We start from the raw sequence: 12,011 nt of genomic DNA on the forward strand, positions 1-12,011 counted from the left end.
CAAATCTTGAAGATTACGACTTACAGCTGATGGAAATCAAACGTCCAGTATCTCAAAATATTAGAATAAAGAATTTATAATACAGAAATGTTGACCTTCTGAAAAGTATGTTAATTTATGCACTGATACTCAGTCAGGGTTTTAATCCTTTTACACAAATTACTGCCTCAGTGCTGCGTGGCATGGAGGCGATCAGCCTGTGGCACTGCTGAGGTGTTCTGGAAGCCCAGGTTGCTTTGATAGCTTTCAGCTCGTTGTATTGTCGGGTCTGGTGTCTCTCGTAGATTCTCTATGGAGTTCGGGTCAGGCGAGTTGGCTAGACAATCAAGCACAGTAATACCACGGTCACAAACCAGTTACTAGAAGTTTTGGCACTGTGGGCAGGTACCGAGTCCTGCTGGAAAAGGAAATCAGCATCTCCATAAAGCTCGTCAGCAGATGAAGCATGAAGTTCTCTAAAATCTCCTGGTAGACGCTGCATCGACTCTCGACTTGAGAAAACACAGTGGACCGACACCAGCAGATGACACGACAACCCAAATCATCACTGACTGTGGAAACTTCACACTGGACTTCCAGCAGCTTGGATTCTGTGCCTCTCCACTCTTCCTCCAGACTCTGGAACCTTGATTTCCAAATGAAATGCAGCATTTACTTTCATCCTCCTCATGATTGTGGTTGTGTACTGAACCAGACTGAGAGATTAAAGGCTCAGGAAACCTTTGCAGGTTTTTTGAGTTAATGAGCTGATTAGGTCATTCTCAGGTCAACATTTCTGTATTATAAATTTTTTATTCTAATATTTTGAGATACTGGATTGTTGATTTCCATGAGCTGTAAGCCATAATCATCAAGATTAAAACAAAAAAGGCTTGAAATATTTCACTTTATGTGTAATGAATCTAGAATATATGAAAGTTACACTTTTTAAATTAAATTACAGGAAAAAAATGCACCTTTCCATGACACTCAAATTTTTTGAGACGCACCTGTATGCTTCTTCTGTTTCACTTCTAGTGACTAATTGCAGCAGGGAAATACACATCACTTCTTTTAGTTGTAAATGGAAGTCAACAGGGCATCTAATCTTTGCAGCCTTAAATACCAATAAATATTCTTCTCATAACCTTTCCTAAAGTCAGACCTATGATGTTTTATATTGTATTTTTATATACATTTTAATACATAATGCATATACATGGACACATCACTAATTCACTTTAAAAGTATTAACAAAAATAATAACATAATACATAAATTGAGCATTTACTAATATTCATTCCATTCATTACTATCTATTTTGATACATGATCCATCCCTATCATCACTTTCTGTCATTAAACGCTATAAGATGTCTGTTATAAGGACAACAAATCTATATAACTATATGTAAATGTGCTCTCTGTATAGAGCTAAGGTGTAAATAACTCTGTTTTAGGTGTAAACACTTGCTTATTCTCTGTTAAAGTAAATACTGTGCTTTTAATCTCTGTTTATTTGGGAGCTAATCGGGTCTTGTCTATTTGCCAGGTAACCATGGTAACCTCCCTGCCCAAAGTACTGTTTCTTCCTTGTCACGGGGAGTCAGACTCTCAACACTTGACTTACAGAGAAAGAGAGTGAGAGAATAAAGACGTGTATAATCTTTCTGAGAAAAGGATGGTATCGTGCACTTTAAAGATGTGTATTATCTAAACGTAAACAAACTTCTCACCAAGCACAGAGAGGGAAGTGAACAATAGGGACATAAAAAGGAATTAAACAGACTGCACACGCCACTGCTTACAACGACGGATGACTCTTATACAACACTTGGCTTTCTATAGTCCAAAATGTCAGATGTATGTTTCAGTACTTGAAATGTTCAAATGTTGACGTTACCTGACTGCAATAATATATTAAACAGCTACCAAGAACAACAAAACAAAACTGCAGGGTTGTTCAGTTTCCGCCCTGAAACCGTATAACCGAAAGAGGAAGCTGTGTGTCTTCACTGCTTCCTTCCTTAACAAAAGCAGGTTAGCGTTTATTGACTAATTCACGTTTGTTCTTTCTTGCCTTTAAAGTTGCTCAGACAAAGTGTGCAAAACAGGAGGGTTAGACCTGTGATTATCTGCTGGAGTGGGATTTTGATTGTCACAGTGTTGACTTGCAAATTCACGTGCACAAGGGACGAGAGCAGAGAGCAAGGCCAGAGTGCGCGTGCTGCTGATGCGCTGCTGAAGGTAGGCCTGTTTATTCCGATGTGTGTCGAGATGTGGTGCGAAGGCTTGTGTCAACTTGAGGCAAATAGGCCTGACAACCATCACCACACACAAATAAACAGTTCTATCTCCATCTGTTTCAGAGATGTTTTCTCTGTCAGTTTGTTGTGTCAGTGCTGGTGTATGTGTGTGCGTGTGTGTGTGTGTGTGTGAGAGTGAAAAATAAAGTGAAAAGACAGAAACTGCTGCAGCCTGCAAATGTTTCCATCCTTCCATCAAGTGATCATTTTAGGCAGAGTTTTCTTGTGCTCTTCGGCTAGCATAGAAACCCCGTAAATTTCTTTGTCTTCTTCGTATCATGACCTTAGTATGAAGAATGAATGAATGAGAGACAGCATCTTATGAAAACAAAGTCACAATATACCAGCAGTTTAGCAGAAAAACAGATACGAACAGATGATTCAACTGTGAGCTTGGTGTTTGTTTGAATTCAATACAGTACAGACCAGTGGATGTTTAATGATTCATTTTATTTATGTATAATTGATCAGAGAACATAAAATGGATAAAGTGGTGGAATCTGAGCAAGGTAATCAGGGAGCTGTCCAAGGTGAGTAATTTCCTGTGAAGGTTTTACCTTTAATAAGCTACTACTTTATTAATACGAGTGAACAGCGCACAGCCTTGTGCTGGCCTTTTCATCCTCTGTGTCATTACTAAATAAAACATGAAAAGCTTTCTTGTGTAGGGTGCTGAAGTGTAAAATGTGATGCACCACTGAACTTATTTCATTATGCAGGAGAAAGAAGAAAGATCATCCAGCCTTCATCTTTAAATGATCCCAAACTAGTGAAGCTTAAAGAGGTGAGATCCTGATTATAGTGTTCTACGTGCCCTTTACTGTAGAGCCATTATATCTATATCTGACCTCTCTCGCTGAACAACAGGTGCTGGTGGAATGGATCAACAGTACTCTGAAGACAGAGCACATTGTGGTCCAGACTCTGGAGGAAGACATCTATGATGGACTTGTGATTCATCACCTACTAGGTAAGAACATGGCATTCATTCTCATTGCAACTCTCATGACTGAAACTTTGGTCTGTGTAAAACCTTTTGCATATTTTTGTACTCAGACAAGTTAGGAGGAGTGAATTTAGGGGTTGAGGAGATCGCTGTAACCACTGTTGCCCAGATGTGCAAACTGGAGTTGATTATGCAAGCCCTCAACCAGGAGCTAGGGCTTGGTGATGAAGCAGACAGCACAGCTAGATGGAGTGCCAAACGTGAGTAATTATTGGTCTCATCATTTATTAACTGCATCTGCCTAATGAAATTTATGTCACTGAATGTCAAAGTTACACCTTCTATTAACTGTATTTAATATTATTTGACTACTTAAGAAGTTATGCATTTAAATGTAAACACCAGTACTGATACCATTATTCATTAGCTGACACGTTTGTCTAAGATGGCCTACATGTAAGACAGAATACAACCCATGCATTTAGCTGAGTAAATGAGGGTCTTATAATGGATTAATTGAATGGAATTATGATTTACAACCTTCCATTCATCACAGAAAGATAAATGGTGAACTACAGCTGCTCTATTCATTCAGTGAGTTAACCTAGTTTAATATGTACCTGTCTAATAAGCTTGAGTGCGTGATTAAGGCTCTCTCTGCTGCTAAGTCATCCACAGTCGAGACCTGCTGGCGACTCTGCATCTGCTGGTGGCCATGGTGAAGCGCTACCAGCCCGAACTGGCCCTTCCCCAAAATGTCAGCGTGGAAGTCCTCCTGTTTGAGGTGAATTTTTGAATATGAACTGTGAATACGTTTCGAATATAAACTGTAAAACACCTGTATAGAAATAGACGATTATAAATATCAGAGAAGGGCAAATCATACATTAAAGTGTGCTTGCACAGTCCCATTTTTAATTGCACATAAACTTCAATAAGTACAATAAAGTACTAATGTAATAATGTATGACAAGTGAGTTACCTAGTTACTTGCATTAATACAGACTAAGGGAAATGAATCAGTGCATTATTATTTACATTATTATCCTCTTCTAACGATGAACCTCAAAACCAAACCAAACCTCAAAACCAAGCTTCCCCCGGATTTACGGACGTTTCAGAAATGCTGATTTTCTTTGTACTTATGTGTGTACATTGTTGAATGCCAATTCAACAACATGCACAAATGCCAAACCAGTGAAGTACTGAGCACATGCACTGAACAGCTGATTTTCTTTTCATGATGGCCACAACACTCCATAAAACGACAAGTGCACAGACAGCTGTGAGCACAAAATGACTAATCAGGGTAAAGGCTGAAAAACTGAAGAGGAAATTATTTTGACTCACTTCTATGCAAATAAAATAACATGTATTAATATTTATTATTATTTTTATTATTATTATTATTATTATTATTATTATTATTATTATTATTATAAACTAGAACTAAATAGTTCATCGGCTGAGACAGTTGTTTACGACTTATGGCTATGTACAGACAGACCAGCCCATCCTCCATTTATACGGCGCCATTACTTTTGTCGTAATTGAATTAATTGTTTATTACTCTTTTATTAGTCCTTAATTAAATCCAATAATATAAAATGACTGGTTTGCACAAAATGTTCCCAGTGGTACTCTTAGTCCCTTACCTAGTGAACAGAGACTAATTGATAGAGACTTCAAAGCACTTCTATAAACCCTCATAAAAAAATAAGCAATTTAAACTTGACAGCATAGTTCCATTTATAACAGTGCAGTTCTCCACGCAGTTATACAATATCAATTATATGATTCGATCAAGTTGAGGTTTACATTAGTTAGTATTCTTGTGCATAAATTTACACACACAGGAGCACGAGTAGGGTATGACCGTTTTCCCCGCCCTAATTTATGGGATTTTCATGAATATCAAATTTCTTGTGTTAATGCTCATACAAACAATTTACCCATAAATCCATTCGTATGCAGATTGATAAATGAGGCCCAATGTTTCTAATGTATTCTTATGTAGCACATCATATCTGTGCCCTCACCAAAAAGTTATCGCATAACTGCGTGTTTTTGATTGTCTGTCCTGCATGTACTATAATTGCATCAGACAGATCTCATAGATATGTGTAGTTCAGCAGGGGATGGGGTGTGTAGTATACGCTATGGTTAAAGCCTCATGGTTTGTCAGACCACTATGAAGTGCATTAACTTACCGAATGAAAACTTTTGTTTTGCCAAAGACAATACGGAATAAGATTTTTTTCCTTTATTTTTTTTCCGTTTTGGTTTCCACTGGGGAAACAACTAATGGACAGGAAATCTGTTTGTCCTCGGCCCTGGTCTATTTAATTTCCTATATAGCCCTGAATATGTTTTAATATTGTTAAATTTAAGACACATTTCTTACATTACATTCCTTACTGGTTTACAATATATAGGTAAACAAAGATGGCATCAAATCTGACAAGCAGATCGAACACATCACTCAACAAAGGTATACTTATAAAATAACATTTACCTAAATGGTAACACTTTATTTAAAGGGTACCTACATATGAACTTCATAACACACTCATAACCATTTAGCTTTTATAAAACGGTGTTAGATGCTTTATGAAAGGCATAGAAGCATATATGCCGATGTTATGAATGATTTTGATGCCCTTAAACTAAAGGGATAGGATATTTTCCATTCATTACAATGTCATGAAGCACTATTCCTATACAATTTATAGCTTCTGCGACTGAATTCACTTAAGAAGCATCTACACCAATGTTAGGGATGATTTTGATAAGCTAATATTCGGGTAGCTGGCAAATGACTGTAGCTAAGCTAACTTTGGCCGTTGCAGTAACTTGCAAAAGTAAGAGAGTTATATGAACTATCTTTCCTTTCGCTGCGTACCAAGAAATCAAGAAAAAAAAAAACCCCCACAAAATGCTCTCTGATAAAGCAAAAAGCACCGCCTAAATGCAATAAAATATTCGCAATGTTTATATGTTGTGAATATCTACAATTATTGCCCGATAGGTCACAGTGTCACGCCTCCTTTTCACGTAAAACAATTTTCTATTTATTAATTGTATGAATTACTATAGGTCACCAGCGAAAGTTTTCCAGGTCAGATGTGACTGATTTAAAAATGAATTTTTAAGAGCAATGCATTTTTCAAATAGAAGATTGGTAAAGTGGCTTCAGGACAAAGATCTCCTGAAAGCTGTCTAACCTGTCTAGGTCTTTGTGTTTAGACCTATCATACAATAAATAAAGTGGAGGAGGGAGGAATTTCTAATCTTGTTAGAAAATGTCATGTTGCTTCAACCAAATATCTACACATTTTAAAGGGAGATTGACCCTTGACTGGTATAATTGTAGCCATGTGTGATTTTTATTTATTTATTTATTGCTTTCTACAACTATGCCATATTGTAGTAGAGGGGAGCTGCAGTCTGAGTTCAAATGAATAGACTAAATGTAATGTTTTTTTTCTTCTATCTTTAAAGACCTTTTCTAAATTGTTTTTCATTGTCTATGAGCAAAGCATACTGATGTAAAATTCAGCTGTTACGAATAAAGAATGCATGATCAAAATGTATCATTTTAGAGCGTGTAAATCATTCATAATGTTGGCATACGTCACTTAAAATTCATATTACATGGGAATAGTGCTTCAAGACAGTGTAATGAATGGAAAATGTTCTGTCACTTTACTTTAAGTGCATCAAAATCATTCATAACATTGGTATATATGCTTCTTAGTGTAAGTTTTATAAATGGGACGGACCTCCAGAGGCATCGTGTTCCTACAGAAATGAAGGAAACAGTTAAAAAAAATCTAAGTTGACTTAGATATACTTCTTTCAACACATCTCATACTACGACATGAGAGGCTTTTTGTCTCCACTCCTAATCTGAGATATTACATACAACTATAATGCCATCTGACAAGATTCGACAAATATATATTTTTTAAATAAATTTTCTAATGCTGCTTTGTGTAATGTTTGTGAATGTTTTATGAACTGGAGCCCTTTTCTCTCCACTCCTCTGTAACATATTGCATAAAAGCCTTTCATAAAGTCACTAACATTGTTTAATAAAAGCTTAACGTAATGGTTAAGCATGTGTTATGAAGGTCATATGTAGGTATCCTTCAAATAAAGTGTTACCAAATAAACGAATATACATAATACTAAAAGTTACAGTCTTCACTTGTCTCATATTATCTCTCTGATTCCAGTGAGGATACAGAAGGATGTAAAAGTAAGTCAAGAGATTTGATTTGGGGCTTTTTCTCTTTTTTTTCTTTATTCTTCATTAGTAATTTGTGCATTCCTAAGAATATTGTTGTCTTTCTTATCAGAAGACGACCCCATAGATGAGCTGCTCAAGCTCGATGACCACAAAATTGCCACAGTCCAAAAGGTAGAATGCTGTTGTACTACACACACAATTCAAACAGTAAAACAGCTTAGTTGTACTGTAAATTAACTGCTGTTTCATTTGATCATTATCCACCTTATCAACAGGCCCTCTTGCACTTCATCAATAAGAACATGTCGCCATTAAGGTTGCAAGTGTCTGACATCGAGAAACAGGTAAATCAACACACCTGATCATTTTCCCAAAGATTGTAAGGCACTAAATAATGGTAAAGCTCTATAAGTAGCCTACAAATACATCACATGCATGTTTTAAATTAGACTAGATTAGATTCCAATTTAATTGTAACCTAGTGAAATGCAGTCTTACTAGAAGTGTAAATACTGTAGCAATGGCGTTTTTGAGTAGTAAAGCACAATTTAAGCGAGGAATTAGATAAAGATGGCAATAAAGTTTACAGTGCAAATGACATGGTATATAAAGTAGACATGAATCCAATGATATGAATGACTGGAATGCAAAGACACCACAGTACAACTTAACGTAAGGTGCAAGTAAACGAACATGGAATACTGTATATAATTATCATAATTGTATTGATATTTCTATAATCAGTTTGCAGATGGTGTGATTCTGCTTTTGCTGATTGGTGAGTTGGAGGGCTTCTTCATTCCACTCTATGAGTTCTACCTCTCTCCTGCCTGCCACTCAGAGATGGTAAATATCTTAGACACTTTGTTCTGTTTATGAATAGTATATTCACTATGTGTCCCCTTAAAACCACAGTTAATAATAAGCTAGAAAGGAAGCTTTAGGATAGAGTGAAGGGAAATCTGCTTTGTGTTATAATGGGGTATTACCAACTCCTTGTTTTTAAAGTGATCAGACAGTTCTACCTTCCTGAGACACAATTAATGTACAGCCATTTCTTGCTTACCTATAACTATAAAAGAGCATCTCGGTTAATACTGAACTGGTAAAAATCACCGTGTTCAACTTAAGTAGTGCAAAATATGTAACACTCTCATTAGCCATCACATCTATAAATAACTTGCTAATTATTTCTATGGTATGCCCAGGGATAATGGCACCTATCCAAGAAGTGAATTATTGAAAATGCAGTGATTGAGGTATCAAGTTAGTGATGTTCTGAATATGTAGACATGTGGCGTCTTTACTTTAATAATTCATAATCAGACTGAGCCACTAAACCTGAATCACAAAATTAGGAACTGAATGTCAGGTCAGGTTTTGGCTGTAATATCTTTTAGTTGAATTTGAACTGTAATTGTGCACTTTGATAATGCATCCCACAGAAGTTTTCTCTCAATTATGCTTAGTGTATGTGTTCACAAATAATCAAACTATACACGATCAAAACACCAGATGACAGTTTTTTGTTTGTTCGATTAAAAATATCTGCTGGAAACTGCTCACAGTGCAATCTTTCATCACCTGTCTTACTTCTAGCTTCATAATGTCACCCTGGCTTTGGATCTACTTAATGACAGGGAAATACAAGTACAGAATGTTGATCCAGAAGGTGAGCGAGAAGTTATATATAATCTGTAGAAGTCTGTATCAGCATGTTATCATGTAAAAGAGATCAAAATGTGTCAAACATTTGGGGATGCCTTGCCTTTAAAAAAAAAAAAAAAAAAAAAAAAAAAAAAAAAAAAAAATGTTCTTGAGAAATGCTTGATTTTGAATAAACACAAACGTACCATAAAGCTGTAGAAGAGCTGTTTGACGACATTGCCTGCCCAATCATGTGACCTTAATTGGTTTGAGAGACATGTTCAACTGGTTTAACAAATTCTCTAGGGAATCCAGCAAGAGTCATTTCTAAGGAATAAATACTTGTCATCAAACCTCTAACAGACAGCATATAAATATATATAGTGCTTATATAATTAGCATTAGTATTTAGATATTTATGTAGTATTTATATAGTGTTTTCTGTATATAACAATACTTTGCACTGACATAAGTCTGTACATGGATATAGATTCACATCCTATCTTACACTCTAAGGCTGGAAGTTTGTGGACATCTGCAGCTTTTTAAACATCCAGTTCCAGATTTAGAATACAGGTGCAATCAAAATTATTCAACCCCCATTGCAGATCAGGTTTATTGTCAAAATGTACAACTTTCAGCTGTTTGCAACGAACAAATCAAACAAAAGCAACTGAAATAGTTGAACACGATGAATGCTTAATCTCTGGTGGGATTTGAAGAAGGCGGTTGCAGCACACAAACCCAAGAATATTACTGAACTGGAGGCCATTGCTCATGAGGAATGGGCTAAGATTCCCTAGGAATGCTGCCAGAAGCTCTATGCATCTCGTTTGCAGCAGGTCATAACAGTAAAGCTTATAAGCTTTTATAAGTAAGTGTTTATAAGCTTACAAGCAGATAAGCTTGCCATGAAGGGGTTGAATAATTTTGAGACTTTCAGGTCGAATAATTTTGCATTTTCAGTTGAATTTGGATAAACCACTTGAAGCATTCATTGGGTTGAACTATTTCAACTGCTTTTGTATGATTTGCAAACAGCTGAATGTTTGTACATTTTGACAATAAACCTGATTTGCAATGAGGGTTGAATAATTTTGATTGCAACTGTACAGTATGCAAAGACATCCTATACAACTGCAGATTTCCAACTATGTGGCAACAATTTGCGGAAGACCCCCACATTGAACCGATGGTCAGGGGTTCACAAACCTTTGGCCTTATAGTGTATATTAATATCCTCAGTGACTGTGAGATTCATCATCAGCCAGATACAACTCGGGGCGTAGGGTTGTGGATTAGCATTTATTGTGTTAACACAACAGAGAGTTCGTATCTTAGAGTATGCTGGAATTGCCTATCAAAGAGAAAGGAAATCATTCAGGGATGTGAATAATTTAGTAGAATTCGCTCGCTGCTCAGAGGTCATAATCATTGATCTCAATAATCATTGATCCATCATCTGTGGAAGTTGGCGTGAACAGGAAAAGAATTAAAATAAGGACGATCTGCACAGAAAGACATAGCATGCAATAATAAAATAAGCAAAGTTTCTGTCAGTGTGTGCTTATGTAAAGAATGCATTATTATGTAATGAATTGGTTTATGATTGTACACTGTTTGTTACGCCTTTACAACACTCCTGGGGGAAAAAATGGGCCAAGCCCAAAAGGGCAAAATATTAAGCTTTTTACGGTCTTAACAAGGTCAGGAAATTAGCAAAAATTACACAAAAAGATAAAGTACTTTAGTATTTAATAGCGTTCCCCTTTGATTTCTTTAAATGTTTAGGCCTTGTGGGTGAACTTGCAGACTTTATCATTAAATTATTATTTTTTTTATTTTAATTTAAATTTATACACCCCGACATGTGTTAGTTTAAATTTCACAGCAAACATTTTAATCATTATCATGATTTTATCGTTGCATAAAAGAAGACTATATAAGTGAATTTCCTTGATTCAAGCTTTTTGCCAAAGAGTTCAATGTTCACAACGAGCAAATGGTGTCACAGGAGGTCTCAGGAGTAAATTGTCTGACCGATGATTTGTTGTTAAGACCATTAAAAGCTTAATATTTTGCCACTGTGGCTTGGCTCATTTTGTTTTTTGCCCAGGAGTGTACATCTCTATATACTGTTTGTTGTTGTGAGTATATATCTGCCTCTCCAAAAAGAGCCTGTGTGCATGATTCACTGCCTTCTGTGGCCTGTTTTCTTTTTCTACAGATATTGTATCCCAAGATGTGCCGGCTACACTGAAAGTACTGTATGCCTTGTTCAGGAAACACAAATACAAATAATCCCCTGCAAGCCACATCTACAGCCTCTGATGAAAATGACTGTAAAGGTCATGGGATAAGCTTTTAATCCACCTGGAGTACAATGTTGTAACTAATATACATTACGAAATTGTGACAGCAGTTTTAATAAAAGTGAGTGAACACTGGATTGCTCAGCACATCACGCACATAGTGACAGCATGGTGACCCCCTCCGTTTCTCTCTCCCTTATCTTCCCACACGCTCTCTAATTGAATGGTCACCCTTGAGCTTCTCGCTCGTCCTTAAAGACAGAATGCATTATGGTGTCCCTCTTGCTCTGAAATAAATACCTTTCCATTAAAAGCTTGACAGGTGTCCTCCATTCAGTCTGTTTTTGTCAAGAGCTTTGTTGTAAAAACCCTTGTTGCTACCGACTTAAAACTTACTTGAATTACCTACACATCTGTAAGAATTACTATAAATCATGAAACGATTATTTAACAGAGTAAATACCACGACTAAGATTAGAACACATTAAACAAGTATGTTTTTCATCTGGATTTAAAAACACTTATAGCGCTTGCATTTGTAATGTTCTCTGAAACACTACTGCAGAGTTT

General features: G+C 36.3%; 1 protein-coding gene across 3 annotated transcripts; it reads left to right on the forward strand.

The window, feature by feature from the left end:
• Positions 1–1,912: 1,912 nt before the first annotated feature.
• On the forward strand, positions 1,913–11,760 carry parvg (parvin, gamma). Of its 3 annotated transcripts, none has more exons than XM_017484855.3 (13): positions 1,913–2,018; positions 2,756–2,814; positions 3,004–3,068; positions 3,152–3,254; positions 3,341–3,490; positions 3,899–4,014; positions 5,666–5,721; positions 7,469–7,491; positions 7,592–7,653; positions 7,758–7,826; positions 8,227–8,328; positions 9,082–9,154; positions 11,357–11,760. In XM_017484855.3, exons 2-13 carry the CDS (start codon positions 2,766–2,768, stop codon positions 11,428–11,430), a joined length of 942 nt encoding a protein of 313 aa, XP_017340344.1. In that variant the 5' UTR covers positions 1,913–2,018; positions 2,756–2,765; the 3' UTR covers positions 11,431–11,760. The 3 variants fall into 3 exon arrangements, with proteins under 3 accessions (XP_017340344.1, XP_017340345.1, XP_017340343.1); XM_017484854.3 differs by having other exon boundaries at positions 1,977–2,225; XM_017484856.3 differs by lacking the exon at positions 9,082–9,154 and having other exon boundaries at positions 1,975–2,225.
• The last annotated feature ends 251 nt before the right edge of the window (positions 11,761–12,011 follow it).

Source organism: Ictalurus punctatus, chromosome 14, assembly GCF_001660625.3.
Source record: "Ictalurus punctatus breed USDA103 chromosome 14, Coco_2.0, whole genome shotgun sequence".
Lineage (NCBI taxonomy): Eukaryota > Metazoa > Chordata > Actinopteri > Siluriformes > Ictaluridae > Ictalurus > Ictalurus punctatus.

Coding starts and splice junctions, on each gene's coding strand:
- parvg (XM_017484855.3), top strand. CDS start 2,766: ATGGATAAAGTGGTGGAATCTGAGCAAGGTAATCAGGGAGCTGTCCAA. Junction 3,255..3,340: donor TGTGATTCATCACCTACTAG/GTAAGAACATGG, acceptor TTTTGTACTCAG/ACAAGTTAGGAGGAGTGAAT. Junction 8,329..9,081: donor CTGCCTGCCACTCAGAGATG/GTAAATATCTTA, acceptor TCTTACTTCTAG/CTTCATAATGTCACCCTGGC.